The sequence below is a fragment of the Myotis myotis genome, unplaced genomic scaffold, assembly GCF_014108235.1.
Source record: "Myotis myotis isolate mMyoMyo1 unplaced genomic scaffold, mMyoMyo1.p scaffold_m19_p_2, whole genome shotgun sequence".
Lineage (NCBI taxonomy): Eukaryota > Metazoa > Chordata > Mammalia > Chiroptera > Vespertilionidae > Myotis > Myotis myotis.
The window spans coordinates 100,414,349-100,441,358 of record NW_023416324.1 but is presented as its reverse complement, the minus strand read 5'-3'; the positions used below and the strand labels follow the sequence as shown (position 1 = coordinate 100,441,358).

General features: G+C 38.2%; 1 protein-coding gene across 10 annotated transcripts in view; it reads left to right on the top strand.

The window, feature by feature from the left end:
• The window catches only part of LIMS1 (LIM zinc finger domain containing 1), a 124,081-nt gene extending 97,415 nt beyond the window's left edge, over positions 1-26,666 (top strand). For 5 of the 10 annotated variants that reach the window (XM_036352482.1, XM_036352479.1, XM_036352481.1 and 2 more), the window contains 9 exons: positions 869-1,028; positions 11,384-11,450; positions 12,738-12,858; positions 13,325-13,474; positions 14,785-14,935; positions 17,430-17,522; positions 17,910-17,958; positions 20,657-20,732; positions 20,927-22,069. In XM_036352482.1, coding sequence (XP_036208375.1) covers positions 873-1,028; positions 11,384-11,450; positions 12,738-12,858; positions 13,325-13,474; positions 14,785-14,935; positions 17,430-17,522; positions 17,910-17,958; positions 20,657-20,732; positions 20,927-21,074 — 1,011 coding nt within the window. In that variant the 5' untranslated portion in view covers positions 869-872 and the 3' untranslated portion in view covers positions 21,075-22,069. Of the gene's footprint in view, positions 1-868; positions 1,029-11,383; positions 11,451-12,737; positions 12,859-13,324; positions 13,475-14,784; positions 14,936-17,429; positions 17,523-17,909; positions 17,959-20,656; positions 20,733-20,926; positions 22,071-23,887 lie in introns of those variants that run through there. The other 5 variants (XM_036352476.1, XM_036352473.1, XM_036352477.1 and 2 more) reach the window with 3 other exon arrangements.
• Positions 26,667-27,010: the final 344 nt, after the last annotated feature.

Sequence of the window (27,010 nt, the reverse complement as noted above, 5' to 3'; positions counted from 1 at the left end):
TGCAACTTGTGCTCTGAGTGGGCATCTGAAAATAAACTTACCAAATTACAAAGAGTGGCTTAGCTTAGCCTGTTTAGGGGACCTTCTTCACTTGGAGGCCTTTCAGAAACAAAACAGTTCTTTATGTGAAATTCAGGGAAGCCATTAGAGAATAACTAATTGTCTGATTATATGCCTTATTATATCCTCTTCTTGCAAACTGCACAATGGTTAGGTGGAACTTGGGACCACTTATTGAATGTGTCCTGTGTGTTTCCAGGTATAGTGGAATGGTTGGCGAGGAAGTTACCAACACCTTGGGCTCACCATCAGTGCTCATTTGACTGCCTGGTTTTACTTTCCCCATCTGCAAAGTGTGGTGGTGTCCCTATAGTGTGTTCTCAAGTGTTTTAAAATTGATATTATAATATGATTGTGATTTTATTAGTAGGGGACCTGGATTCTCATCCTATATCTTCCATTAACTAATTAGTTTTGTAGGTTTGGGCTAGTCACTCCATTCCTCCAAACTCCCATTTCATCATCTGTAAAGTGATCTTTATAATGTAAAATTCTGTGATTTTAAGATATATTTTATAATATTAGTGTTTAATATTTGTCTTACCAATTGGATTATAGGACTAAGGAATTTTGACTGGTTTTAAGAGTTACTTGAGCAGTTGCTTTCAATAGGATCTAATCAAAAGAGGGATCATCTGTGTCTGTGCAATGGCATGGCATTCATTAACATGAAAACACAAAATTGGGCTGTATAGATAAAATATGATATTTGTGATCAGATAGAATGTGCTCTTTAGTTCTTTCTGTTTTTTGGTCTTATGTCTAAAAAAAGGTTAATCTGTGACTTCCTGTCCTTTGTTTTTTACAGTAACATGGCCAATGCCCTGGCCAATGCCACTTGTGAGCGCTGCAGGGGGGGTTTTGCACCCGCCGAGAAGATTGTGAACAGTAATGGCGAGCTGTACCACGAGCAGTGTTTTGTATGTGCTCAGTGCTTCCAGCAGTTCCCGGAAGGACTTTTCTATGAGGTAAGTCAACTTGGAGAGAAGCCTAAAGGTACCATTCTTTTTCCCTCCTCTCCCCTCCCCTTCTTCCTTAAACTTCAGTGTCAAAGATTGTATTGAAGTGCCAGATACAGTGCCAGATATTTGGTATCTGTCAGGTTAGTACGGATGGCTTAGATATGGAATGCTTTGACAGACCCCGCCATTTACACTCTTTATTTCATCCTATTTCAGAACCCATGGTGTCTGTGACTCAGCCTATCAGACCTGAGCACTTCAGCTCAGCAGACAAAATTCTTTTATACACTTCAGCCTCGGTTTTTCTGGCTTCTCCACTCAGGTCCCCACTTGCTTGCTCCTGCACATACCTTTCTGAGTCCTGCCTCTGTGTCCTCCTCTCTCTGAGGGCACCACTGGACGCCCTCTCTGAAGGCAGGCATTTGTTACCTGCTCCAAAACTTTCAGGCAGCTAGTGCAGCCTTGCTTGCATTTATTTTTTAAAGAGGATCTTGTTTGAAAATGAGTATTTTGGGGGGATACTCTGTCCATATTTAGCTCTTCTATGTATCTTATATTCTTTTCGACATACTTGTTTTTCTTGATCCTCTAGATGACCATGTGCTCTATACTCCATTTGCATTTATTCTTACTATGAATGATGCCCCCTTCTCAAAGTAAATGTCTACTTTTGGGACTGGTCTAGGGAGACTGACCTCATGGTGTTGATGAAGATAGAGTGTGGTATATGTGTGTGTAGTGAGAGAGAGAGATTAGATAATTTACTTTTACCAACTTACTCCTTACATGTTTGTGTATATATGTTATTCATATATGTATCCCTATATAATAAGAATTTGATGACTATTAGGTACTTAATAAGTAAAATAATATGTATATTGCCTGTCCTCCCTACCCTATTGAGCTCATGCCTTGTGAAAAAAACTGCAGACTACAGCCAGCCTGGGGCCATTCTACATACTTTGTTTGGAAGGCTCTCGAGGAAGTCCAGGCAGCCTCAAGGAGTGCCAGAGAAGCTATCAGATAAAGGAAGATCTTGGGCCTTTTATTGATCTTCCCATGGTCTCAGAGCTACTGGAAGCCAGCCTTTGTACATAGCTTGGCCCCTCCCATGTGCTAGCAGGCTCAGTAGAGGCAGTCACAAACTGCAGATAACTTGGTAGCTTCAGAAAAGTATCCCAAGGCCAGTTATAGGCAATGTCTGATATTGACCTACACTGGGGTCCTGCCCAAGTGGACCCAGAACCAACATACCTGGTAATGGGCTTCAGATCACAGCAGAGCACCACCCAGTTAGTCATGCAAGTAGCACAACCAAAGAGAGATCCCGGCAGGCACCAGACGAGGCTGGGGCCAACTCTGCTTTGGGTGGCAACCCACCACTATGGCTCAGGTTCAGTCCTCATACTCTGCCAGCTTGAGAGTTAACCCCAATCACGGATGGGCCAACAGCAATCAAGACTCAACTACACACCCCAGCCGGTGTGCTTGACCCTCGAACTATGAACCAGGAGGTCATGGTTTGATTCCCGATCAGAGCACATATCTGGGTTGTGAGCTTGATCCCAGTGGGCATTGTGCAGGAGGCAACCAGTCAATGATACTTTCTCATCATTGATGTTTCTATCTCTCTCCCCCTCCTCCTCTGAAGTCAATAAAAATATATTTAAAAATATTTTTTAAAACAGACTCAACTATAGCAAGAGGGCTCACATAACCCACACAAGGAATATTCCTGGAGCACCTAGGTCAGGTGATCAGGAAGATTGCACCATGGAGCCCCACAAGATTCCAACAGCATAAGACCACCATACCAAGATTGGGAGTCATAGCAGACCTACCTAATACACAAAGACAAACAAAAAAAGGCAGACAAAATGGGGAAACAAAGAAATATGCCCCAAATGAAAGAACAGGAAAAGTTCCCAGAAAAAGAACTAAATGAAATGTAGCAGCTACCAGATGCAGAGTTCAAAACAATGGTTATAAGGATGCTTGAGGAACTTAAGAATGGATGAATTCAGTGAGAATTTAACCAGAGAAAATAAGCATTAAAAAAGACATAAAAACCATAAAAAAGAATCAGACGTAAAGACAGTATCTGAAATGAAGAATACACTAGAAGGAATCAATAGAAGATTAGATAAAGCAGACGATTAAATTTAGAAGACAAGATAACAGAAAACTCCCAGGCAGAGCAACAAAAAGAAAAAAGGAATTTTAAAAAATGAGGGAAGTCTAAAGACCTTTGTGAGAACATCAAGCATAGCAACATTTGCATTTTTTAATGAGAGAGAGATGTGGTGATGAGCCTCGTCTGGTGCCTGCTGGGATCTCTCTTTGGTTGTGCTACTTGCATGACTAACTGGGTGGTGCTCTGCTGTGATCTGAAGCCCATCACCGGGTATGTTGGTTCTGGGTCCACTTACCAGAAGGAGAAGAGAGAGAGCAAGGGATTGAGAACCTCTTTAAAGAGATAATGACTGAAAACTTTCCTAATCTGGTCAAGGTAAAAGACACACAAGACCAGGAAGTGCAGATAGTCCAAAATAAGATGAGTCCAAAAAGGCCCACACCAAGACAAATCATAATTAAAATGGCAAAGGTTAAAGGCAAAGAATCTTAAGAGCAGCAAGGGAAAGATACTTCCTTACCTCCAAGGGAGCTCCCATAAGACTCTCAGCTAACTTCTCAATAGAAACACTAGAAGGAATTGGCATGAAATACTCAAAGTAATGAAAATCAAGGACCTACAACCAAGATTACTCTACCCAGCAAGGCTTTCATTTACAATTGAAAGGGAAATAAAGAGCTTCCCAGATAAGAAAAAAGATAAAGGATTTTAGTTGTGAATAGACTCTGAGAAGAACTGAGTCATGATGTGTTTTTAGTATCATGTGGACCACTGACTTTATATGTTGGTTCAGGCCAATGTGGGGTTTTCTTTTCTTAAGTCACCAAGGGCATGTTTCCATTTATTCTAGAGAGAGGGGGGAAGGGAGAGGTAGAAGGAGAGAGAGAGAAACATCAACTAATTGTCTCCCACACTCACTGACCAGGGATCAAACCTGCTACCTAGGAATGTACCCTGACTAGGAATTGAATTCGCAACCCTTCGGTGAGGGACAGCGCCCCAATCAACTGATCCACACCAGCCAGGGCTGTGGTGGTGTTTTTATTTAAAATATACAGAAAAGTTGAAAGAATAGTACAATGAATGTCACGTACCCTACACATCTTATAATATTGACATTTGCCTTTCAATACTTGTGAGGATGATTCATGATTTGACTCTTATCTGGGTTGTTTGGGGGTAAGGGACAATGGAAGAGTCATAATTAAGAGATAATTTTTGGCCAAAACCGGTTTGGCTCAGTGGATAGAGCGTCGGCCTGCGGACTGAAGGGTTCCGGGTTTGATTCCGGTCAAGGGCATGTACCTGGGTTGCGGGCACATCCCCAGTGGGGGATGTGCAGGAGGCAGCTGATCGATGTTTCTCTCTCATCGATATTTCTAACTCTCTATCTCTCTCTCTTCCACTCTGTAAAAAAATCAATAAAAATATATTTAAAAAAAAAAAAGAGATAATTTTTGGAATACTGGCATTACCAAATGTTCTGTTTTTGAATGACGTGTTATATATCAAGTTGGGATTTTAATATAATCACTTCTGATAATGGAGTATCATTTCTTCTTTTTTTTTAATATATATTTTATTGATTTTTTACAGAGAGAAAGGGAGAGGGCTAGAGAGTTAGAAACATTTATGAGAGAGAAACATCGATCAGCTGCCTCCTGCACACCCCCTACTGGGGATGTGCCTGCAACCAAGGTACATGCCCTTGACCGGAATTGAACTTGGGACCCTTCAGTCCGCAGGCCGACGCTCTATCCACTGAGCCAAACCGGTTAGGGCTGGAGTATCATTTCTTGAATTAAAAATTATTCTCACCCTAGTTTATTTAAATAATTCAAATAAGTTTAAATGCTGTTTTGAAGAGCAGACATTCAAAGGAAAAGAGATCTGAATTCTCTTCTTTTTAAGTATGTGCCAGAGTTATTGACTCACTTCTAACAGGGATAGAGAAAGGTAAAGTAGTAACTCTGCAGTGGGGAAACCTGGAAGATACCATCTTAACCAACTGATTAAGGTTAACATCACCCAAGTAAGAAAAAGTCATATTGATATCATGTATTCCCCAGTGTATGCATATTACTACATACAAGTAGAGCATATTATTATGTGGTATTCTTCACCAAAACTAAAACTTCAGTCTAATCATGAGACAACTCATAAAGAGGTGTATTCCACAGAACACCTGACCAGTGCCCTTCAAAAGTATCATGCAAGACAGGGCATTTGTCACAGATTGGAGGAATCTAAGGAGCTTCATTGGTCTGACTTCCGTAAGATTTTGTGAGTGACATTTATTCCTTCATTAATTGACCTGCCCATCCATTCAAAAAATATTTATAGTATCAATCAGTTACAATGTTCCAGGCACCATTTTATATTTTAGAATGATGAGCAAGATAGATTTGGTTTTCAAGGAATTTATTTAATATGGATTATACTAGACCAACCAAGTCTTTGATTTGAGGTATGTCTGTAGTCGTATGAACTTACCTCTCAGGACTGCTTTAGCTGTGTCCCAGGGATTTCAGGTGGTTGTGTGTTCATTTTCATTTGTTTCCAGGAAGTTTTTTATTTCTTTCTTGATCTTGTTGGTAACCCATTCATTGTTTAATAACATGCTATTTAGCCTCCATGTGTTTGGATGTTTTGGGGTGTTTTTACTGTAGTTGATTTCTAATTTCATTCCACTGTGATCTGAGAAGATGCTTGCTATGATTTCAATCTTCTTGAACTTGTAGAGACTTGTTTTGTGCCCTAACATGTAGTCTATCTTTGTGAATAATCCATGTACACTTGAGAAGAATGTATATATTCTGCTGCTTTCAGGTGAAATGTTCTATAAATGTCAATTAAATCCCTCTGATCCAGTGTGTCCTTTAGAAACTCTGTTTCCTTGTTAAGTTTTTGTCTGGAAGATCTATCCAGTGAAGTCAGTGGGGTGTTAAAGTCCCCTACTATGACTGTATTGTTATCGATCCCTCCATTAAAGTCCTCTAGAAGTTTTCCTATATATTTAGGTGTTCCTGTATTGGGTGCATATATGTTTACCAAGGTTATATCCTCTTGTTAGATCGATGCCTTTAGTATTATGTAGTGACCTCAGTTGTCTCTTTGAAGGCCTTGATTTTGAAGTCTATTTTGCCGGATATGCTCAGGCTACTCCAGGTTTTTCTTTCTTTTCCATTTGCATGGAAAAATTTTTTCCATCCCTTCACTCGCATCCTGTGTGTGTCTCTTGTTCTTAGTGGGTCTTTTGTTGACAGCATATAGTTGGGTCATGTTTTTGTATTCATTCAGCCACCCTATGCCTTTTGATTGAAGCATTTAATCCATTTACATTTAGGGTTATTGATAGATACTTATTTATTGCTATTTTGATTCTGTATGCCTTGGTTTCTCTCTCTGTTTCTTCTTCTCAGCAATCCCTTTCACATTCTTGTAATGCTGGCTTGGTGGTGATGTACTCCTTTAGCCTTTTTTTTGTCTGGGAAGTTCTTTATTGGACCATTTTATTTTGAATGATATCCTTGCTAGATATAGTAATCTTGGTTTCAGATGCTTGCTTTCCATTACCTTGAGTACTTCATGCCATTTCCTTATGGCCTCTAGAGTTTCTGATGAGAAATCAGGTGTCAGCCTTGTTGGAGCTCCTTTGTAGATAACAGTTTGCTTTTCTCTTGCTGCCCTTAAGATTCTCTCTTTGTCTTTAATTTTTGGCATTTTAATTAGAATGTGTCTGGGTGTGGGCCTGCTTGGGTTCTTCTTGCTTGGGGTTCTCTGTGCCTCCTAAACTTGTGTGACTTTTTCCTTTATCAGGTTAGGGAAGTTCTCTGCCATTATTTCTTCAAACACATTCTCTATCCTTTTCTTTCTTTCTGCCTCTTCTGAGACATCTACTATTCTAATATTATTATGTTTCACATTGTCCCACAGCTCCCTTAAGCTGTCTTTCTGTTTTTTAATTGTTTTTTCTTATTGGTTCTCTGATTGAGTGGTTTTTTTCAACCCTGTTTTCTAATTCACTGATTCTATCCTTAGCTTCCCCTAATCTGCTGTGTATTCCTTCCAATGTGTTCTTTATTTGTGTTATGTCATTCTTTATTTCCTACTGTTTTTGGGGGTTATTTTGCATAGTTACTATATCTTTTTTCATGCTGTTGAGCATCTTTACCATCATTACTCTGAACTCTGTTTCAGATAAATTCCTTATCTCTGCTTCAGTTATCTCTTCTTCTGGAAAATTCTCTTGTTCTTTCATTTGAGGCTTATTTTTTTGTCTCCTCATTTTGGCTGTCTGTTTGGATTTGTGACTATGTATTAGGTCAAACTCAAAGGCTAATGCGGGCCAAATAAACACAGTTTAAGTTTATGTGGGCTACAAGAAACAAGTTTCAGTTTTCATAGAAATGTAGGTTTATTTCTATAGAGACATGCTGAATACAAAGGACAGAAATAAATAAGTACTGTTAACATAAAATAATAGAACATTTTAATAAAAATTAATGTTTTTAGCAGACACTGAATAACTGCACAAATTAATAAGCATAACACAAATAAACCTATTTTTCTAGTTCTCTGAAAGTGAAATATTTCCTGTTGCGCACACCAAACAAAACAGTCCAAGACTAATGACATGGCAATCAGCTGCTAAAATATTGACTGCTAGCATTAGTGGAGAGAAATGGTGTGCCTGCACATAAGGTGTGTAAGGGAAATGAATGTAACACGATTATAGTAATCAGTCATTAGCAAACATTGTAGTTCGTTATTCATAACTAGAGGCCCGGTGCATGAATCGTGCACAGGTTGGGGCCCTCGGCCTGGCCGGCAATTGAGGCCTATCAGGGGGCCAGCCAGCTGGGGGGAGGGATCCCAGGGGTTGATCAGCCGGTTGAGGGGGGAGCTGCCTGGGGTGCGGGGTGCATAGGAGGTTGGCCGACCGGGGGGAGGGGCCACAGAAGGTTAGACAGTCAGCTGGAGGGAGATGCTGCAGGAGGTTGGCCAGCCAGGGGGAGGAGCCGCAGAAGGGTGGCTGTGGGAGCATACTGACCACCCAGGGGCAGCTCCTGCATTGAGCGTCTGCCCCATGGTGGTCAGTGCACATCATAGCGACTGTTCACTCAATCATTCTGGTCACTTGGTTGTAACGGTCGCTTAGGCTTTTATATATAGATTATGTATAAAGACTATTGTAAAAGTTAAGTTACAGAATTTTTATTATAATGTTTCTTACATACCATTGTATTGGCTGGGCCACAAAAATATTCATTGTGGGCCAGGAGTTTGCCATGCTTGTATTAAGTAGATCATCTACACTTCTCAATCTTTAGTGAAGGATAGTGTCAAACAGTTTTTGACTAATTAGATCAGGCAATGACTCAAAGCCTCCAGAGACCACCTCTGCCTATAGACTGATAGGATTCAACTTGAATGGTCCCAGGCAATCACCCTCAGGTGTGTTGAGAGTTTTTTCCCAACACGGTGGGGCAGTTGCTTCTGCCTGGAGGCTAATTGTTATTTTTAGTCTCTTAAGTGGCCTCAGGGCAAGGTATTTTCCAATAGGGTGGGTCAACTGCCTTCCCCTCAGGCAGGCAAATGTTTTTGTAGGAAAGATGTCCTCTGCTGTGTGAGGGAATGACTCAGCACAGGAAAGCGAGGGTATCTGCCTTCTCAGCTCTACCTCCTGACTTCCCAATCCTGGCTTCTGCTCACACAGCTCCAGTCCACTCTGCCCTCCCTCTGCCAGAGCCCAAGGTGGGTGGCTCCACGGGAATTTTGTGTGTTGGCCCTTTAACCCTTTCCGGTCCAACGTCGAGGCTGACTCGACAGACCAGGCGCTAGTAGCAGGTCCAACGTCGAGGCTGACTTGACAGACCAGGCGCTAGGAGCAGGCCCAACGTCAAGGCTGAGGTCGACTCCGCAAACCGGTTCAACATTCAATCCCGTCAATTAATTTGGACCAGACTGTTTGAATTCCAAAAATAAAATTGGATCGCAAAGGGTTAAGAGAGTGCCTGAATTTTCAGCTGTCACTCCCTGGCAGACAGCAACCCCATTGCTTTAAACAGCCAGATGTTATGAGGGTACCCTTCTCAGTTGTGGTGCTCTCTGCTTGGGCGGGGGGGGGGGGGGGTGCACTTTGCGGATTAGATCCCACAGTGTCCTTTACATTGTAGGATATTTAGTGGCATCCCTAGTCTACCCACTAGATCAGTGATGGTGAACCTATGACACGCATGTCAGAGGTGTCACATGAACTAATTTTTTTGGTTGATTTTTCTTTGTTAAATGGCATTTAAATATGTAAAATAAATATCAAAAATATGTCTTTGTTTTACTATGGTTGCAAATATCAAAAAATTTCTATATGTGACACGGCACCAGAGTTAAGTTAGGGTTTTTCAAAATGCTGACACGCCAAGCTCAAAAGGTTCGCCATCACTGCTCTAGTGTCTAGGAGATCGTCTGCCTCCAGAACTACAATTCCCAGCATTCCTTGTGCTCCACGCGCTCTGGGCTTCCGCTTCAGGTCCTGGGGCTGCCCCCAGAACTACTATTCCCAGAATTCCTGGTGCTCCCCGTGCCCTTTGTTTTCCCTTCCTGCTCTGTCTCCATCCCATGGCCTCCCACTCTGCCAGGTCCTCCAAGCCACCAGCTCTCTCTCTCTGCTCTCCGTCTGGCGGCTTGGGGAGCCAAGTTCCCCAAGCTGCTCCAATCTCTGCCAGCTCTCCCACTCTGCTCTCTGCCCAGCAGCTTGGGGGAGCAACTGAGAGAGCCATGTCCCCCCAAGCTGGCAGCTCTCCTGCGCTGCTCGCCACCCAGCGCCTGTGTATGCAAATTAACCCACCATCTTTGTCGGGTTAATTTGCATACTCACTCCTGATTGGCTGGTGGGCATAGTTGAGGGACAGTCAATTTACATGTTTCTCTTTTATTATATGGGATGTTCATTAAATTGAATGAGCTAAATCTGCAGATAATTTTCATAATTGAGGAAATTGAGTTGACAAGTGATACATTATTTAAAGTGAATTTTGATAATCAAAGAGTATGTGATTTTTTAATACATAACTTACAAGGTGCTTAAAGATTCAAAGGAAGACTTTATATAATTCCTACAACTTTTTTAGGTGAAAAGGATAAAAGCAATACTAAAAATAGAAAATTAATCTAGAATGGGTTTTTCTAGTGGTAAGTCATATTTATCCACAGAAGCATGAAATAATTATGAGGGGAAAAGAGTAGCCTTGCTCATCTCATTAAGGTATGCTTTCCAAGTAAATTAGTAGTAAAATTAAAATTTAACATTTGTAACTTATGTTTTACTAATAATCATTATAATGACAACTTAATCCAAAAGAAAAGGATATTCCTTTTAGAGTCTTATGAATTCATAAAGTAAAGCATTTAATTGTAGTGAAGTATGGTAGGGTGATCAATTAAAGACACTAGCATAAAAAATAGACTAGGATAAAACTTTGAGGGAAATAAAATAGAAACAGCCCTGACTGGTTTGGCTCAGTGGATAGAGCATCGGCCTGCAGACTGAAGGGTCCCAGGTTCGATTCTGGTCAAGGGCATGTACCTTGGTTGCGGGCACATCCCCAGCAGTGGGTGTGCGGGAGGCAGCCTATCGATGTTTCTAACTCTCCATCCCTCTCCCTTCCTCTCTGTAAAAAATCAATGAAATATACTTTAAAAAATAAATAAATAAAAATAAAATAGAAACAGTTCAAGGAGAGAAATGAAGGATGTAAATAAGCATTTGGTGCTATTTTAAGATGTTTAAATTTTAAATATGCTGGAATGTTTACCCTTTGCAAATATTTAAGCCTAGAGTAAAATATTTTAGATAACAACCTTAAAGAATGTGGAAAAGGACTTGTATGTATATGTGTATTTTCTGGGGAGTGGGGTCTGTAGTTTTCATCAGATTCTTAAACATGGAGCATGTGAGAAAAAAAACAAAACAACAACAATTAAGTATAGTTATAGGCCAGGTCACTGCATTCTTTGGGCACTATGTTAATTCTAGCCTCAACTTGTTCATTGTATTTTTCCTGAGCCCACATGTAGATGTATGGAAGATACAAAAGTATATCTGCTTTTAAAAATCTTAGTAGAATTATAAATTTTTAGGGCAGAGCTCTTAGATCAAAACTATCTTTCCTATTTGTCTGCATAGAACAAGTATATTCATGTTTACAAATACTTTCTATTTCAGTTTGAAGGGAGGAAGTACTGTGAACATGATTTTCAGATGCTCTTTGCACCCTGCTGCCATCAGTGTGGTAAGTCTCACTGCTGAATGTAAAATAAAAAGTAAGTTTCAAAGTTACTTAACACATTAAGCGCCCAGCCTGTTTTGTCTTCCGGACAGAAAGTATAGTGTCAGTCACCTGTGATTAACTGGGCGCTTAATATGTTAAGTTGTTTAAGTGTCAATGATAAAAGTGGGTTTTGGTGCTCATTAGGAATGACATTTAGGTACTTTTCTGTCCTCTTGCCTATTAGTCCTATATAATAAAACCCTAATACGCAGATCGACCAAACGGCAGAACGACCGGTCGCCATGATGCACACTGACCACCAGGGGGCAAGCACTCAATGCAGGAGCTGACCCCTGTTGGTCAGTACGCTCCCACAGGGGGAGCACTGCTCAGCCAGAAGCCAGACTCACGGCTGGCAAGCAGAACAGTGGTGGTGGGAGCCTCTCCTGCCTCCACTGCAGGCGGGCGGTAGGAGCAAGGGGTCCTGGACTGCGAAAGACCCAGACTGCAAGAGGGCGCAGGCTGGGCTGAGGAACTCTCTCCCCCATCCTGCCCCCCCCCTCCAACCCCTCTCCCCCGCCCACCTGCCAAAATTCGTGCACCGGGCCTCTAATAATATATAACAAACTGAAAGAGTATAAAAACCCAGAGAGAATTGATTTTTAAGGACATCTAGTATAAAGTTATTTCAGGACTAACTGAGACTTTGGTTAAATTAACATTTATGGAATGTTCATTTACCCTACTTGCTTTTGGGTTTGCCAGGAGGGAGACAGAGAAGATTGTCAGTGAGGTGCATAGTTGCTTAGAGATTGCCTGTGGTTACAGGTGCTGGGCTGGCTTGCACGTTAGCCACTTCGCTGGTTGCTAACAGCTCTACTAGAAGGCCTCCAGAGATTGGAGAAACTGAGTAGAACGTTATAAAGAACATGAGAGAAGAAATTAAGCCTAAAAAAATTAAGCCTTAAAAGAAAATGTGCTGTGGATTTTAGTTTTCTGTATCATTAATGGCCAGAAATTACCAAAAGGCTTTCTAGAGAGCTCGGTAATTGTTTGGGATAGGAAAGGCAGATTCAGAGATTTAATAAGACAGCCCGAAAATACAGAACTACAGAAAAAAACAAGCACTCAGATGATATAGAAAACGTTTTCTAATATAATGCTTGTTATGTTATACACATACATAAAAAGTTCCTTTCTGTGGAGAAAGGTTTAAATGTGTGTGTTTTTCCTTCGTGTTTTTTCCCTTCACTGCTTTTAGCAATAAAATGCCACAATGGATATACTTTGTGTGTCACTTTTACTCAGGTGAATTCATCATTGGCCGAGTTATCAAAGCCATGAATAATAGCTGGCATCCTGAGTGCTTCTGCTGTGACCTCTGCCAGGAAGTCCTGGCAGATATCGGGTTTGTCAAGAATGCTGGAAGGTAGGAGTATTTTATCCTTGTCAGGTGTAGGTGGATAAAGTGACTACTACAAGTCATGCGTATTTTCTCATGGGATGTGAGGCGGTGCTTTGGGACACCCAGTTTAAGACATAAGGATTCAAACTGGTCCTGTTAGGAGAGGGCCCTGGAGTTTCTGGGTAGCAGCAGTGTTTGACTGCCATTTGTGTTCCTGGGCCTCACAAAAGGTGGGACAAGCATTTTAAATTTTCTAAAATATCAGTCAGATCATTTGCATTTTTCATATGAAAAGTAGAAGTCTGCGCTATTAAGTCAACAGTGATTTCTAAAGAAATGGTTTCTTTAATTTCTTTTGAGAGATATAGTAAGCATATTTCTTTTTCTCTATTTTTTCTTTCTTTTTTTTCTCAGCACATTTCTTTTTAATTATTAGGAAGAACCCTAGATTTTAAATTTAAGTTTCTAAAAAAATTTTGGCTCTGTTTAGGCATCTGTGTCGCCCCTGTCATAATCGTGAGAAAGCCAGGGGCCTTGGAAAATACATTTGCCAGAAATGCCACGCCATCATTGACGAGCAGCCTCTGATATTCAAGAACGACCCTTACCATCCAGACCACTTCAACTGTGCCAACTGCGGGTATTGCAATTTCTTTGTTACTGCACAATAGTGGAGATGAAGGGTAACATTTATCTGTATTTCTGTTACTCCGGCAAACCAAATTTGTTTTTCTCCAAGTTTTAATCTGGGAAATTTTTAATCTATAGAAAAGTCATGAGAATAATATGAAGAATACCTACATGCCTTAATTTAGTTTTATCAGTTAACATTTTGCCACAGTTGATTGCGTGTGCAGCATACTTGAATGTCCGTGTGCCTGCATGTACAGACTTTGAAGTAATCAGACCATATTAAAATATCCTCAATCATCCAAAAACTGTTTTCCAATAAAGGATTAAAAATTTAAAAAGCTTTAGAAAGTCTTACCTTTGTACATATATAACTTTTGCATTTGTAATAATTAGGGTGTTATCTCAAAATGTCTTAAATTCTATCTAAAGGTTTGTGGGGTTTTTTCCTTCAAAAACTCGTGATATATTGTTAGGCTGTGATTCTCTGAATTTGTTGTCTAGTATAAAAATTTAAAGGAAAAAGATACTTTACTATAATGAATATGAATGTACATGCTAAATTGTAGTAGGGAAGACAAGGTAGGCTCAAGGTCAAGCAAACTGTTTTGCAATGTAAGAACAGCCACCTCATCTTTTTTGTGATTATCAGTTTGTGGCTTTTCTGCTTTTCTTGCCTATCCTTGCTCTGGTGGAATATTTTTTCACTTTTTGTTAGCACTTTTAAATAATTATTTAAACAGATGAAATTCAAACAATTCCATTTGGCTAATTGGGGCTATCTCTGGCATGTTTATTGACACAGGAGATGGAAAATAATAGCATACTTAAGCATTTGGAAACAGAAAATTCTGGTCATTTCATTTGTTTATTTTCTGTTAAACTGTAACTATTCCTAAAAGCTTGTCACAGTTTAAATAATAATTATGAATGGAACTAATCTCCAAACTCCTTGGTTATTTTGGAAAGATAATGTCACTGAGTCTATCCTCAGTATTGTTATTATTCGCTAGCTTTTTAAGGAAGACAAATGGACTGTAATGTGATAATAGACAAAGAAATGTTAGCTAATACTAGTGTGATGGTATGTATCTGACTTGTACGTTTTACCATTAGTGTATGATACTGATGTTTTGATAGGAATCTGGAACCTATTCAAACTTATTAATTCAGGTTACACTGATTGTCAGGAGGGAAAAGAAGTTACAGGAATTGTTGTAGTGATAAATTCAAACATCTCTTAAAAAGTATTAGCCACATTGCTTCCATTTGTTTCTCTCTTGATGGTATCATTCAATTGGCTACCTTTCCCATGGACAGGAAGGAGCTGACTGCTGATGCCCGGGAGCTGAAAGGAGAACTGTATTGCTTGCCATGCCATGATAAAATGGGGGTCCCCATCTGTGGTGCTTGTCGGCGGCCCATTGAAGGGCGTGTGGTAAATGCCATGGGCAAACAGTGGCATGTGGAGGTAAGTTCTACATGTGTGATGTAGGGGCAACTGGTACTTTTTAATTTCCTTGGTTCAGATGTGTTAGCAAGATTAGGAGATTTTAAAAATTTAAATGTGAACATTTTAAAGACAACTGCCTTTGTAGAAAATTAGGAATATAGAATATACACTGCTTTTGTGAGCTCTTGGTAATAATACAGGATCTGCTCTTCTATTCTTAAATCTTCTAGCCCTGGCTTGTGTGGCTTGAGGTGTTGGGTGCCGTCCAGTACACTGGAAGATTGCAGATTTGATTCCTGGTCAGGGCACATTACTTTATGTTCATTATATCCCACATATGAGTGAGATCATGTGATATTTATCTTTCTCTGACTGGCTTATTTTGGTTAGCATAATGCTCTCCAGTTCTATCCATGCTGTTGCAAATGGTAAAAGTTTCTTCTTTTTTATAGCGGCATAGTATTCCATTGTGTAGATGTGCTACAGTTTTCTACTCCACTCATCTGCTGATGGGCACTTAGGCTGTTACCAAATCTTAGCTATTATAAATTGTGCTGCTATGAATGTAGGGGTGCATATATCCTTTCTGATTGGTATTTCTGATTTCTTGGGATATAGTCCTAGAAGTGGATCAAATGGGAGTTCCATTTTTAACTTTTTGTGGAAACTCCATACTGTTTTCCACAGTGGCTGCACCAGTCTGCATTCCCACCAGTAGTGCACAAGGGTTCCTTTTTCTCCACATCCTCTCCAGCACTTGTTTGTGGATTTGTTGCTGATAGCCATTCTGACAGGTGTGAGATGGTACCTCATTGTTGTTTTGATTTGCATCTCTCAGATGATTAGTGACTTTGAGCATGTTTTCATATGTCTCTTCGCCTTCTATATGTCCTCTTTCGAAAAGTGTCTATTTAGGTCCTTTGCCCATTTTTTGAGTAGATTGTTTATCTTCCTTTTGTTAAGTTGTATGAGTTCCCTGTAAATTTTGGAGGTTAAACTCTTACATGAGATAGCATTGGCAAATATGTTTTTCCATGCAGTGGGCTTTCTTGTTGTTTTGTTGATGGTTTCTTTTTGCAGAAGCTTTTTATTTTGATGTCCCATTTGTTTCTTTTCTCCTTAGTTTCCATTGCTCTAGGAGCTGTATCAGTAAAGATATTGCTATGACATATGTCTGCTTTTTTGCTGCCTATGGAGTCTTCTAAGATTGTATGGTTCCCGTCTTACACTTAAGTCCTTTAACCATTTTGAGTTTATTTTTGTGTATGGTGTAAGTTGATGATCTGGTTTCATTTTTTTTGCATGTATTTCACCAATTTTCCCAGCACCATTTATTGAAGAGATTTTCTTGACTCAGTTGTATGCTCTTGATATCTGGTATTGTGATCCCTCCAACTTTATTCTTCTTTCTTAGGATTGCTGTGGCTAGTCCAGGGTCTTTTTATATTTCAGATGAATTTTTGGAAGGTTTGTTCTAGGTCTGTGAAATATGTCATTGGTATGTTAATGGGGATTGCATTAAATCTATAGATTGCTTTGGGTAGTATGGACATTTTAATGATGTTGATTCTACCAATCCATGAACATGGTATATTCTTCCATTTGTTTATGTCTTCCTCTACCTTTTTTCAGTGTCTTTTACCTCCTTGGTTAAGTTTATTCCTAGGCATCTTAATTTTTTTGGTGCAATGGTAAATGGGATTGTTTTTTAGTTTCTCTTTCTGTGAGTTCATTATTGGTATATAAAAAAGCCATAGATTTCTGGGAACTAATTTTGTATCCTGCTATGTTGCCAAATTCAATTATTAAGCCTAGTAATTTTTTTATGAGTCTTTAGGGTTTTCTATGTACAATATCATGTCATCTGCGAATAATCACAGTTTTACTTCTTTTCCAATTTGTATGCCTTTTATTTCTTCTTGTTTCTGATCGCTATGGCTAGCACTTCCAGTACTATGTTGAGCAGGAGTGGAGAAAGTGGGCATCCCTGTCTTGTTCCTGTTCTTAGGGGAAATGAGTTTAGTTTTGGCCCATTGAGTATGATGTTGGCTGTAGTTTTATCATATAAGGCTTTTATTATGTTGAGGTATGATCCCTCTATTCCTACTTGCTGAGAGTTTTTATCAAGAAAGGGTGTTGGATTTTGTCAAATGCTTTTTCTGCATTGATTGATATGATTATGTGGTTTTTGTCTCTCAATTTTTTTATGATAATAAATAAATCTTCTTGAGGCAAAAAGTGTCATAGTCCATCTCCAGCAACAGCCCTTGCTTACAGATGACTCTCAGACGTTCGCCTGTTTTCTCATTGTGTGATGTTTGAATAGGCTGGGTCTTAGAGTAACTTGTCAGACACCTGAATTAAAAATGAAAGGGCTACAGGAGAACCCATGAAATGGCTGCCTCAAGCCTGCAGGTATCATCTCTGAGGATAGTGTAACTTTGGAGTTTTATTTCATTTAATAAATAAAATATAGCAATTCAAAAATGACATGTAGCAATTTTTTTTTCAGCATTTTGTTTGTGCCAAGTGTGAAAAACCCTTTCTTGGACATCGCCATTATGAAAGGAAGGGCCTTGCATATTGTGAAACCCACTATAACCAGGTATTGTTTGTATTCATTGGATACTCGATATACTTTTATGAATTTAAGCTTGTCAATATTTTAGTTAAAAGAAATCACTTAGAAAAATTTTTTCCACTCCAATACTGTACCCAGTTTGGGCTGTCATGTTCATTTAGCTTCCTTAAATATGGAACATCTCCAGAGGTTTTTTTGGTTTTGATAGTGATGAAAAGTAAATTATTTTCATCATACGTAAAAATTAGTCCATGAACTGCTACTCATCTTCTCTAGTAATGATAAAATCTGGACTTAGGTAACCAGCTATTTGTTTTTAAGTGAAAGAATGAACCAAATTTTGTTAAATGTTTGGTGTTTTAAACTTAGTTCTAACATATCTTGAATTTTTACCATTTTTTCATTTTTCAGCTATTTGGTGATGTTTGTTTCCACTGCAACCGTGTTATAGAAGGTGATGGTAAGTAACTGTAGAAATTTTATATGGCACCATTTTGACACAAAAACATTTGAGAATTGTGAAAATTGAAAGAAGTTGATTGCTATAATTTGGAATGTGATTATTATCAGTTACTTTTTCTCTTTCTTTGGCATATTTCCCAAGGAATTTATAGCAGTGAGATGATAATGATCTAAGAGTTGGATTTGTTACTCATTTGTTATAATACTTTAGGCTAGTGCCGCAGGGTTGTTACCTTAGGAAGTGTAGAACGCATTTATGGCCAACCCTGAAACCTATGTCTCTTTCCTTTCCCTAGAACCATATAACTTGGAAGCTGTAGAGCAGTGTTTATTAAGAACACTTTAATCTGCATGGTAGTTAGGAAGACTCACTTTAACCTTGCAGATGTTAAAACCTGGCAGTTACCTGTAGACATTTCTAGGACTTAGCACCCTTGTACTGGGTTAATTAGGCACAGCTGATGGACTAGAACTGAAGGCAGCTGTATTTGGTAACAGTTGCTAGCACAGTTCTGCCAGACACTTATTGTCAAGATTTTAAACATTCCTGTTTTCAGCATGCTTCATGGTTCTCAGCAGAGAACCTAACTTGGAATACTTGCTGAAATATGTGGTTTGCAAAGGATTAGTTCAAGAAAGTTTCTTAGTGCCACTGAAAATAAAAGTTCCTCCTACATGGGATGGTTACCAGATGAAAGAAACTGTCAACGGAAGCGCTTAGCTTTGAAGCACTGCTGTAGGTGAATACATTAATGTCTGGGCTTTTTTTCTTTAATTACTTCTCTAGTCCATATTTCTTTGTTGGACCAGTGGCAATAGGGATAGGAAAGTAGTGGAAAGTGTGCTGGTAGGCAAGCATTGTGCGCAAAAAGCTCGTCTGAGTGATGTAATAATGCATGTTATGTACCCTCTGCATTGTCCACAAGAGTGAGAGGACTTAAGCTTTGGTGTGAAGACATGGTACATACCATTTACTGTATAGGCCTCATAGGATACTCAAGGGAAAGAAAAAGATATTTAACTATAAATAAAGGTTGATGTGCAGTTTCCTAAATTCATGCCTTCAGTGAATTGGTCTCCTAATAAGTGAAACTCAGTCAAATATTTTCAAGAGACACAGAGTAGTAATAATTAACTCATAAAGTTTCATACAGAAAGAAAAAGTAGATTTCTGTGTATATTCTTTAAAAATACAAGTTTAAGCCAGCACCGGTTTGGCTCAGTGGATAGAGCGTCGGCCTGCGGACTCAGGGGTCCCGGGTTCGATTCCGGTCAGGGGCATGTACCTTGGTTGCGAGCACATACCCAGTGGGACATGTGCAGGAGGCAGCTGATCGATGTTTCTCTCTCATCGATGTTTCTGACTCTCTATCCCTCTCCCTTCCTCTCTGTAAAAAAAAAAAATAAAAAAAATAAATAAAAAAAATAAAAATACAAGTTTAAAAGGGCAATAATAAATAGCCCTGGCTGGCATGGTTTAGTGGTTAGACCATCGGCCTATACACCGGATGGTCTCGCGGTGGTCGGCAAACTCATTAGTCAACAGAGCCAAATATCAACAGTACAACAATTGAAATTTCTTTTACGAGCCAAATTTTTTTTTTTTAATATATTTTATTGATTTTTTACAGAGAGGAAGGGAGAGAGATAGAGAGTTAGAAACATCGATGAGAGAGAAACATCAATCAGCTGCCTCCTGCACATCTCCCACTGGGGATGTGCCTGCAACCCAGGTACATGCCCTTGACCGGAATCGAACCTGGGACCTTTCAGTCCGCAGGCCGACGCTCTATCCACTGAGCCAAACCGGTTTTGGCAAGAGCCAAATTTTTTAAACTTAAACTATATAGGTAGGTACATTGTTATTAACTTAATTAGGGTACTCCTAAGGCTTAGGAAGAGCCACCCTCAAGGGGCCAAAGAGCCGCATGTGGCTCGCGAGCTACAGTTTGCCGACCACAGCTCTAGGGTTCTATTCCCGGTCTAGGGTGCATACCTGGGTTGCAGGTTTGATCTCCATCCCCATTCAGGGCATGTGTGGGAGGCTACCAGTCAATGTCTCTCTCACATCAGTGTTTCTCTCCTTTGTCTCTCAGCCTTTCCACTCTCTCTTTTAAAAAAAATTAATGGAAAAAAATACCGTCACTTCTCTGGTGAGGATTAAAAAACACACATGCAAAAAAGAGCCTGGCTGGCGTGGCTCAGTCGTTGAGCATCAACCTATGAACCAGGAGGCCACAGTTCAGTTCCTAATCAGGCCACATACCTGGGTTGTGAGCTTGATCCACAGTAGGGGGCGTGCATGAGGCAGCTGATCATTGATTCTCTCTCATCATTGGTGTTTCTCTCTCTTCCTCTCTGGGGGGGAAAAAAAAGTTCTGTTTTGTTTTGTTTTTAAGAAAAGAAAGAAAAAGGAAAGGGCAATAATGATCATTCCTAAGATGAAGCCTTGGAAGACAAATACTCAGTTTGTATGTTTTTAATGTGAAAAAATAAATTAATAAAATTGATTGATTCAATAAACATTAATTAATTACACTAAAGTTTTTAGCTATGTGGTTCTTTTGCAAGCAAACCTCTTGACAGCCTCTGCCAGGTGTCTTGGAAATAACCTTAATTCTGCTGTAGATTTGAAAATTTAAGCTCCCCCACTTCCCGTACCAATATGTCACCAAATGTCTTTCCTCTTTCTCTAGTGGTCTCCGCTCTTAACAAGGCCTGGTGTGTGAACTGTTTTGCCTGTTCTACCTGCAATACTAAATTAACACTCAAGTAAGTATACATTTTGATCCAGCGTGAATCCTTACACTGAAAACTTTAGGGTAACGTTTTTTAAAACAGAATTTTTAAAAACAGAATTATTTGATTCATTTTTTCTTCTTTCTACTCAGGCCTTCTGAAACTAAAAGTTCTTCCTTTAATTGTTCCCTGTTCTTTCTTCTATTCCTTCTTTGTCCTGCTCAAAGGGATAAGTTTGTTGAAATTGATCTAAAACCAGTCTGCAAACACTGTTATGAGAAAATGCCAGAAGAATTTAAGAGGCGACTTGCCAAACGGGAGAGAGAAGCAAAGGATAAGGACAAGCAGAAAAAGAAAAAGCCTGTCTGTCTGTAAACTTTCTATCCCTTCTGTCATTTTCACAGCTTTCTTCTTTGCTTAGTCCTTTAGAATATGTTTTTATCTTTTACATTCTAAATTTCTTTTTGGTGTGTATTGTAAACGCTAGAGTAAAATACAAGTATCTGTCCTGTGTAGAGTTGGTCCTTTTATATAATTCTTAAAATTATAGAGCTTAAATTAATAAGGCTCACACTTAATACCAGCTTGTACTTCCCTTATTTCCCTTAATCTGTAGATTTCCTCATCTCTTTTTTTAAATTACAATATGGGATGGATTTCTGTCTCTTTTTGTTTAATGGATTCAAAGGAAAGAATTTCCATCTCTTGATACTGGAAAAGTTTTAAAGTACTTTTGTCTGATAATTGTAGCTTTTAAAATCCTGATTTGGGGTTTCTTTGCATAAATTAACTTAATTGATAGAGTCCAAGTCTCCTGTTCTAAGTTCTGTAATAAGTTAAGTTCTTTCAGTGTGTTTCAGATCTAAGCAAATGCCACGTAATGTACATAATAAGATATGTACTGTCTTTGGTATATGTACAGGGTGGGACAAAAGGAGGTTTACAATTGTTCGTATGGGAAATAATACGATAGTAAATAATAATAATTAAGAATAAACTCTTTTGCTGCTCACAGCTGTAAAACTCATTTTGCCCCACCTGGTATGTGTGCTTTCATATAATGTCCATATGCTACTGTTAATGAATTCTTTTTCTTGATGTTTCTAAACTCTGTCTGATTCTTATGAGAAATATTTCAATTTGAAATTCTGTTGAATTGTTAGCATAATTATTCCATGCTTCCTTTATGGGTACCATTGTGTTTGAAGTTCTTTATTTTTTCAAGTTTTGATGTTTCTTTGTATAAAGAGGAGTTAAAATTCAAATATGAGATTAAAACAATAGAGTGGCCCTGGCCAGTGTGGCTCGATGGGTTGAGTGTCGTCCCATGCACTGAAAGGTTGCCAGTTCGATTCCTGGTCAGGGCACATGCCCAGGTGGGGGGCATGCAGGAGGCAGCTGATTGATGTTGCACTCTCACACTATGTTTCTCTCCCTTTGTCTATTTCTGAAAATCCATAAACTATTCTTTTTTTTTTTTTTAATATATTTTTATTGATTTCTTACAGAGAGGAAGGGAGAGAGATAGAGAGTCAGAAACATCGATGAGAGAGAAACATCGATCAGCTGCCTCCTACACACCCTACTGGGGATGTGCCCGCAACCAAGGTACATGCCCTTGACCGGAATCGAACCTGGGACCTTTCAGTCTGCAGGCCAACGCTCTATCCACTGAGCCAAACCAGTCAGGGCCATAAACTATTCTTTAAAAAAATAAAAATGGAAGGTTTGCTTAGCAGTATCTCCAAAAGCAGTGATAATTTCCTTCAATTTAAAAAAACAATGGCCTAGCTGGCGTGGCTCAATGGTTGAGCATCTACCTATGAACCAGGAGGTAACGGTTCTTTTCCAGGTCAGGGCACATGCCCCGGTTGCAGGCTCACCCCAGTGGGGGCATGGAGGAGACAGCTGATCAATGCCTCTCTCTCATCATTCATGTTTCTCTCTCTCCCTCGCCCTTACTCTGGAAATCAATGAAAATATATTTTTTTTTAATGACAGTTTTAATAGCTTCTGTTCTAAAAAGACTTTGGGAGAAATTTTTTAGCTCAATAGTTTAAATCAAACTGACAATTAAAATATAACATTTGAATTAGGATCTCTGAAAACCAGCTAGAAAATAATTACCATATGGAGCTTTAAAATAAAAGGTTTTAGCAGATTTATTCATTTGTCATAGATGACAGTATACTTCCAGACTTGTTCCAGAAATGCTTCTTAAATATAATTTCACAGAAAATGAACAAGTTATAAAGTTGTGTATTTACTTGATTCACAATGAAGGACCCTGATTTTAACAGTAATAAGCTATTATAATTACAAGTTAGCACACTATTCAGATAGGAGGCCATCTGAAAACTGTCCTCTCCAGAACTAAATAAATTAACAATGTGTACTGCTCTAGCTTCTTTTTTTAAATATATTTTTATTGATTTCAGAGAGGAAGGGAGAGAGAGATAGAATCATCAAATGATGAAAAGAGAATCATTGATCGATTGCCTCCTGCATGCCCCACACTGGGAATCGAGCCTGCAACCCGGGCATGTGCCCTGAACAGGAATGAAACCATGACCTCCTGGTTCATAGGTCAATGCTCAACCACTGAGCCACGCCAAACAGTTTACTGCTCTTACTTTTAAAGAGAAGACCTGAGTTCTCCAACCAGGGAATCTGATTCACTTGTGCTCATGAAGAGGAATTGAAACCTTACTGTATCTCCCCTGTCAGCCTTTCTGTTAACCAACCAACCAAAATAACCCATTCTGATGTAAGATTTATTTCAGATGATTTTTTGGGGGGTGGGGTGGGAGGCAGACCTTTTTTTACCAGGAAAGACAAAACCTTATTGCTACCTAATTTTAAAAGTGTTCTCATGGTATTTTAAATATGACTGACTTTACTTCCCTAATTCTATTTACACTACATTTCCTGAACACTTAGCACTGACTACACTGTAGTATACATTCTATATTACATAGGTTAATGCATAGGATCAATTTACAGGAAAGTATTTTCAAATATTGTGAATTTTTACATCTACCACATGATAGGAATTGAGATTAGAATTATAGTTGTTTTGCTAACATATCATCATATAGTATCTTTATTTACTTCAATAAAATTATTTCACATTATTTATGTGTTTATGTTAAATATATTTTCACTAATTTTTTTATCATTATCTTTAGGAATAAATTTGTGGAGTTTGATATGAAGCCAGTCTGTAAAAAGTGCTATGAGAAATTTCCATTGGAGCTGAAGAAAAGACTTAAGAAACTAGCTGAGACCTTAGGAAGGAAATAACTTCCTTTGTTTTATTTTTTTTCTCTTTTCTGCAAAGATAAGAAAGTAACAATGTTATTGACCTGATCCATCCTTATTTAAATTTGTCCCTCAAAGCAGTTGAGTGAAGAGGACCTAGATGAACATTTTCTTCATCTCCTTTGTCTCATTAAAAAAGAAAAAAGTTTGTGATCATATTTAAAACACAGATGAAATAAAGATTTGCCTTTGTCAATAACCCTTTTCAATTTACTAAAATGTAGACTATACTTAATAGCAAAAACCATATGGTTAAATGTTAAATTTTAATTTAGGTCCCAAAATGAAAGTAAGGAGTCACCTTTTACATGACTCAGATTAAAAAATATAAACATTATTTTACTTTGTACTAAAAAGAAAGTTAATTTCAACTGCTTTTAGGGAGGATATAGGAAGAAAAATAACCAAGAAAAATCTTATGGAATTTTAGTATGCTTATCAAACTGGTACCTATAAAATGAATATACACATTACTAACACAAAACAAGTGTATTCAGAACTACTTGGACTTTTTGTTGTTGTTAAATGCAATAATTATGCTTAGTTTTTTAAAATTATGCTTAGCTTTATATATTATTCTCCTTGTGAACTTCTCCCTTCATACAATTAACAGTAGTTATAGCTGGCTAAATAGTTCGCCTTTTTAAATTTTGTGCAAAAAATTTTATCCTCTGTATTTGAAAATACAATATACTTTGCAGTATTGGAAAATGGAAGTTTTTTTATGTTGTAATTACAATAGTTATGCTTCTAAGCTTAATATCAAAGATGTAGTCCTAGACTAGGACATGAAATTAAATTTTATGTAGCTTGAAATGTATCACTTAAAAAAAAGTGAATGTATTTGGTCATATTGCCTTTATAACCACGTTTTAGTCATATTGCCTTTATAACCAAGTTAATATCTATGCTTTGTACATAAACTTGCCCTGCCTTAGAAAAACACACACTAATCAGGAATTCTAGCTGTTCCGTATAGTACTAACTAAAAACAAGTGTATTGGTTGAGATTTATAAACTCAGAATCATTTACCACATTATGATTATATGTTTAAAATTCGTTTTCTCCCTTTTTGGGAAACACATTAAAATTAATTTCTGCCATCTTATTAGAAGAGAATCATGTTGATACGTGTTTCAAGTTTTTCATTTCAGATCTCACAATTATTTGATTTTATTTGCTTTAAGTAAGATATATAAATTGCACTTAAATTAGAAGAGGGATGTTTAGGTGTCAATTTTAAGTCAAAAGTAGTGAGTTATTCTATTTCATAAAAGGTTTTATTCTGAAGTTTCTGGACCATTCTTTCTTGATAAACTTGTATGCAAAGCATTTAGTTGTGAACATTATTTACATGTTTCTCTTGTGTTATCATTTAAAAGAAAAGTGCCAAGATGGACTTCTAAGGGGAAAGTTATTGTTTTTTACAAAAATTGCTAAAATACTGCTTTGCCATTAAAAATATCGCCTCACAATGCTACCACTCTGCCATTAAAATATTTGTATTGAAAAGTTTGTGTATGCATGTTACAGGGCAAATTCAATTTCAGGTTTCAGATAACTTATAACCAATAACTTATTTTTAGTATTCTTCTAGAGTTCAAAGAATTACAAATGATTGAAAATAATTAAATATATAGTTTAAGACTGCATGTGTTCAGAAGTTTAAAAGTCTTTGCATTTGACAGTAAGAATCAAAATCTCTTCAGTGTGCCTTGTCAGCTGATTTATGACCAGCAATGAAAACCTTGAAGGTATTTATTAATATATATACTATGGATAGAGGTAAAAGAGTACGTACAGGGTTTGCAGTGTAGAGTCTTGATGCTAAATTCTAAAAATATGCCTACACCAGAAATACAGAGCAGAAAAGCAAACAATTAACTAGATTCTTTTTCTTTTCACCTATATTCTGAATCCCTGTGAAGGCGTGTGCCCTGGGCTGGGCTGCTTTGTTTACACACCTATGTGGCCGCCTGCCCTGCAGCCAGAGGTCCCAGTGCTGTTTTGACTCCTTCTTTTAAAGCATGAATTAATATTTTCTGGAAGTTCAACTTATTAGGGTATTTTATCTAGATACAGTACTTTCTTCCCTTATAGGGCTATCATTGGAGCTCTTAAAGGTGAGAAAGGAAGAAAAAGTTGAAAAGTTGTATTGGAATAGAAGACAAATTTGGTGTAGTTCATAATATTTTTTGTGAAGCTTTTTCTATCTAGCTGTGAAAAAACTCAGGCTAGTAAGCATTTCTTTGTTTAAAGTCCAGCAAGGCAGTTTTAACTTCCAGTTAAAATTCATTGTTGTTACCAAATTTCTAAGTGCTTTTTTTTTTTTCTTTTTCTTTTTTTGCCAAGCCTGATATAATTGGGGGAAAATGCCTGGATACAAATTAAACATTCTTTGGGTCAAGTTCAAAGCCTTATTAACACTGCACCTGAAATCATAGGTCATTTTTCCTCACTTACTTCCAAAATAGCCATTTCTAAGTTCAGGAAATTTCAAGGTAGGCTTACAGAATTCTTATTGTATTTCATTTTAGATTGTACGCTCAATGGCAGGGACACTATATTGCTAATTCTGTTTTTATATAGCAACCTTTGCAATATACTCTTGGTACCTAATAAATGTTCATAATTATTAACAATAACGTGTTGTGCATTGATTTGAATGGTTTTGAGACAGAACTATGAGAAGATAAGGCTAATGTTTAAGAAAGCTCTTTTGGCCCTAACCAGTTTGGCTCAGTGGATAGAGCATCGGCCTGCGGACTCAAGGGTCCCAGGTTCGATTCCAGTCAAGGGCATGTACCTTGGTTGCAGGCACATACCCAGTGGGGAGTGTGCAGGAGGCAGCTGATTGATGTTTCTAACTCTCTATCCCTCTCCCTTCCTCTCTGTAAAAAATCAATAAAATATAAAAAAAAAATTAAAAAGAAAAGCTCTTTTGGAATGGATAAAGAAAGTGTGTGTGTGTGTGTGTGTGTGTGCGCGT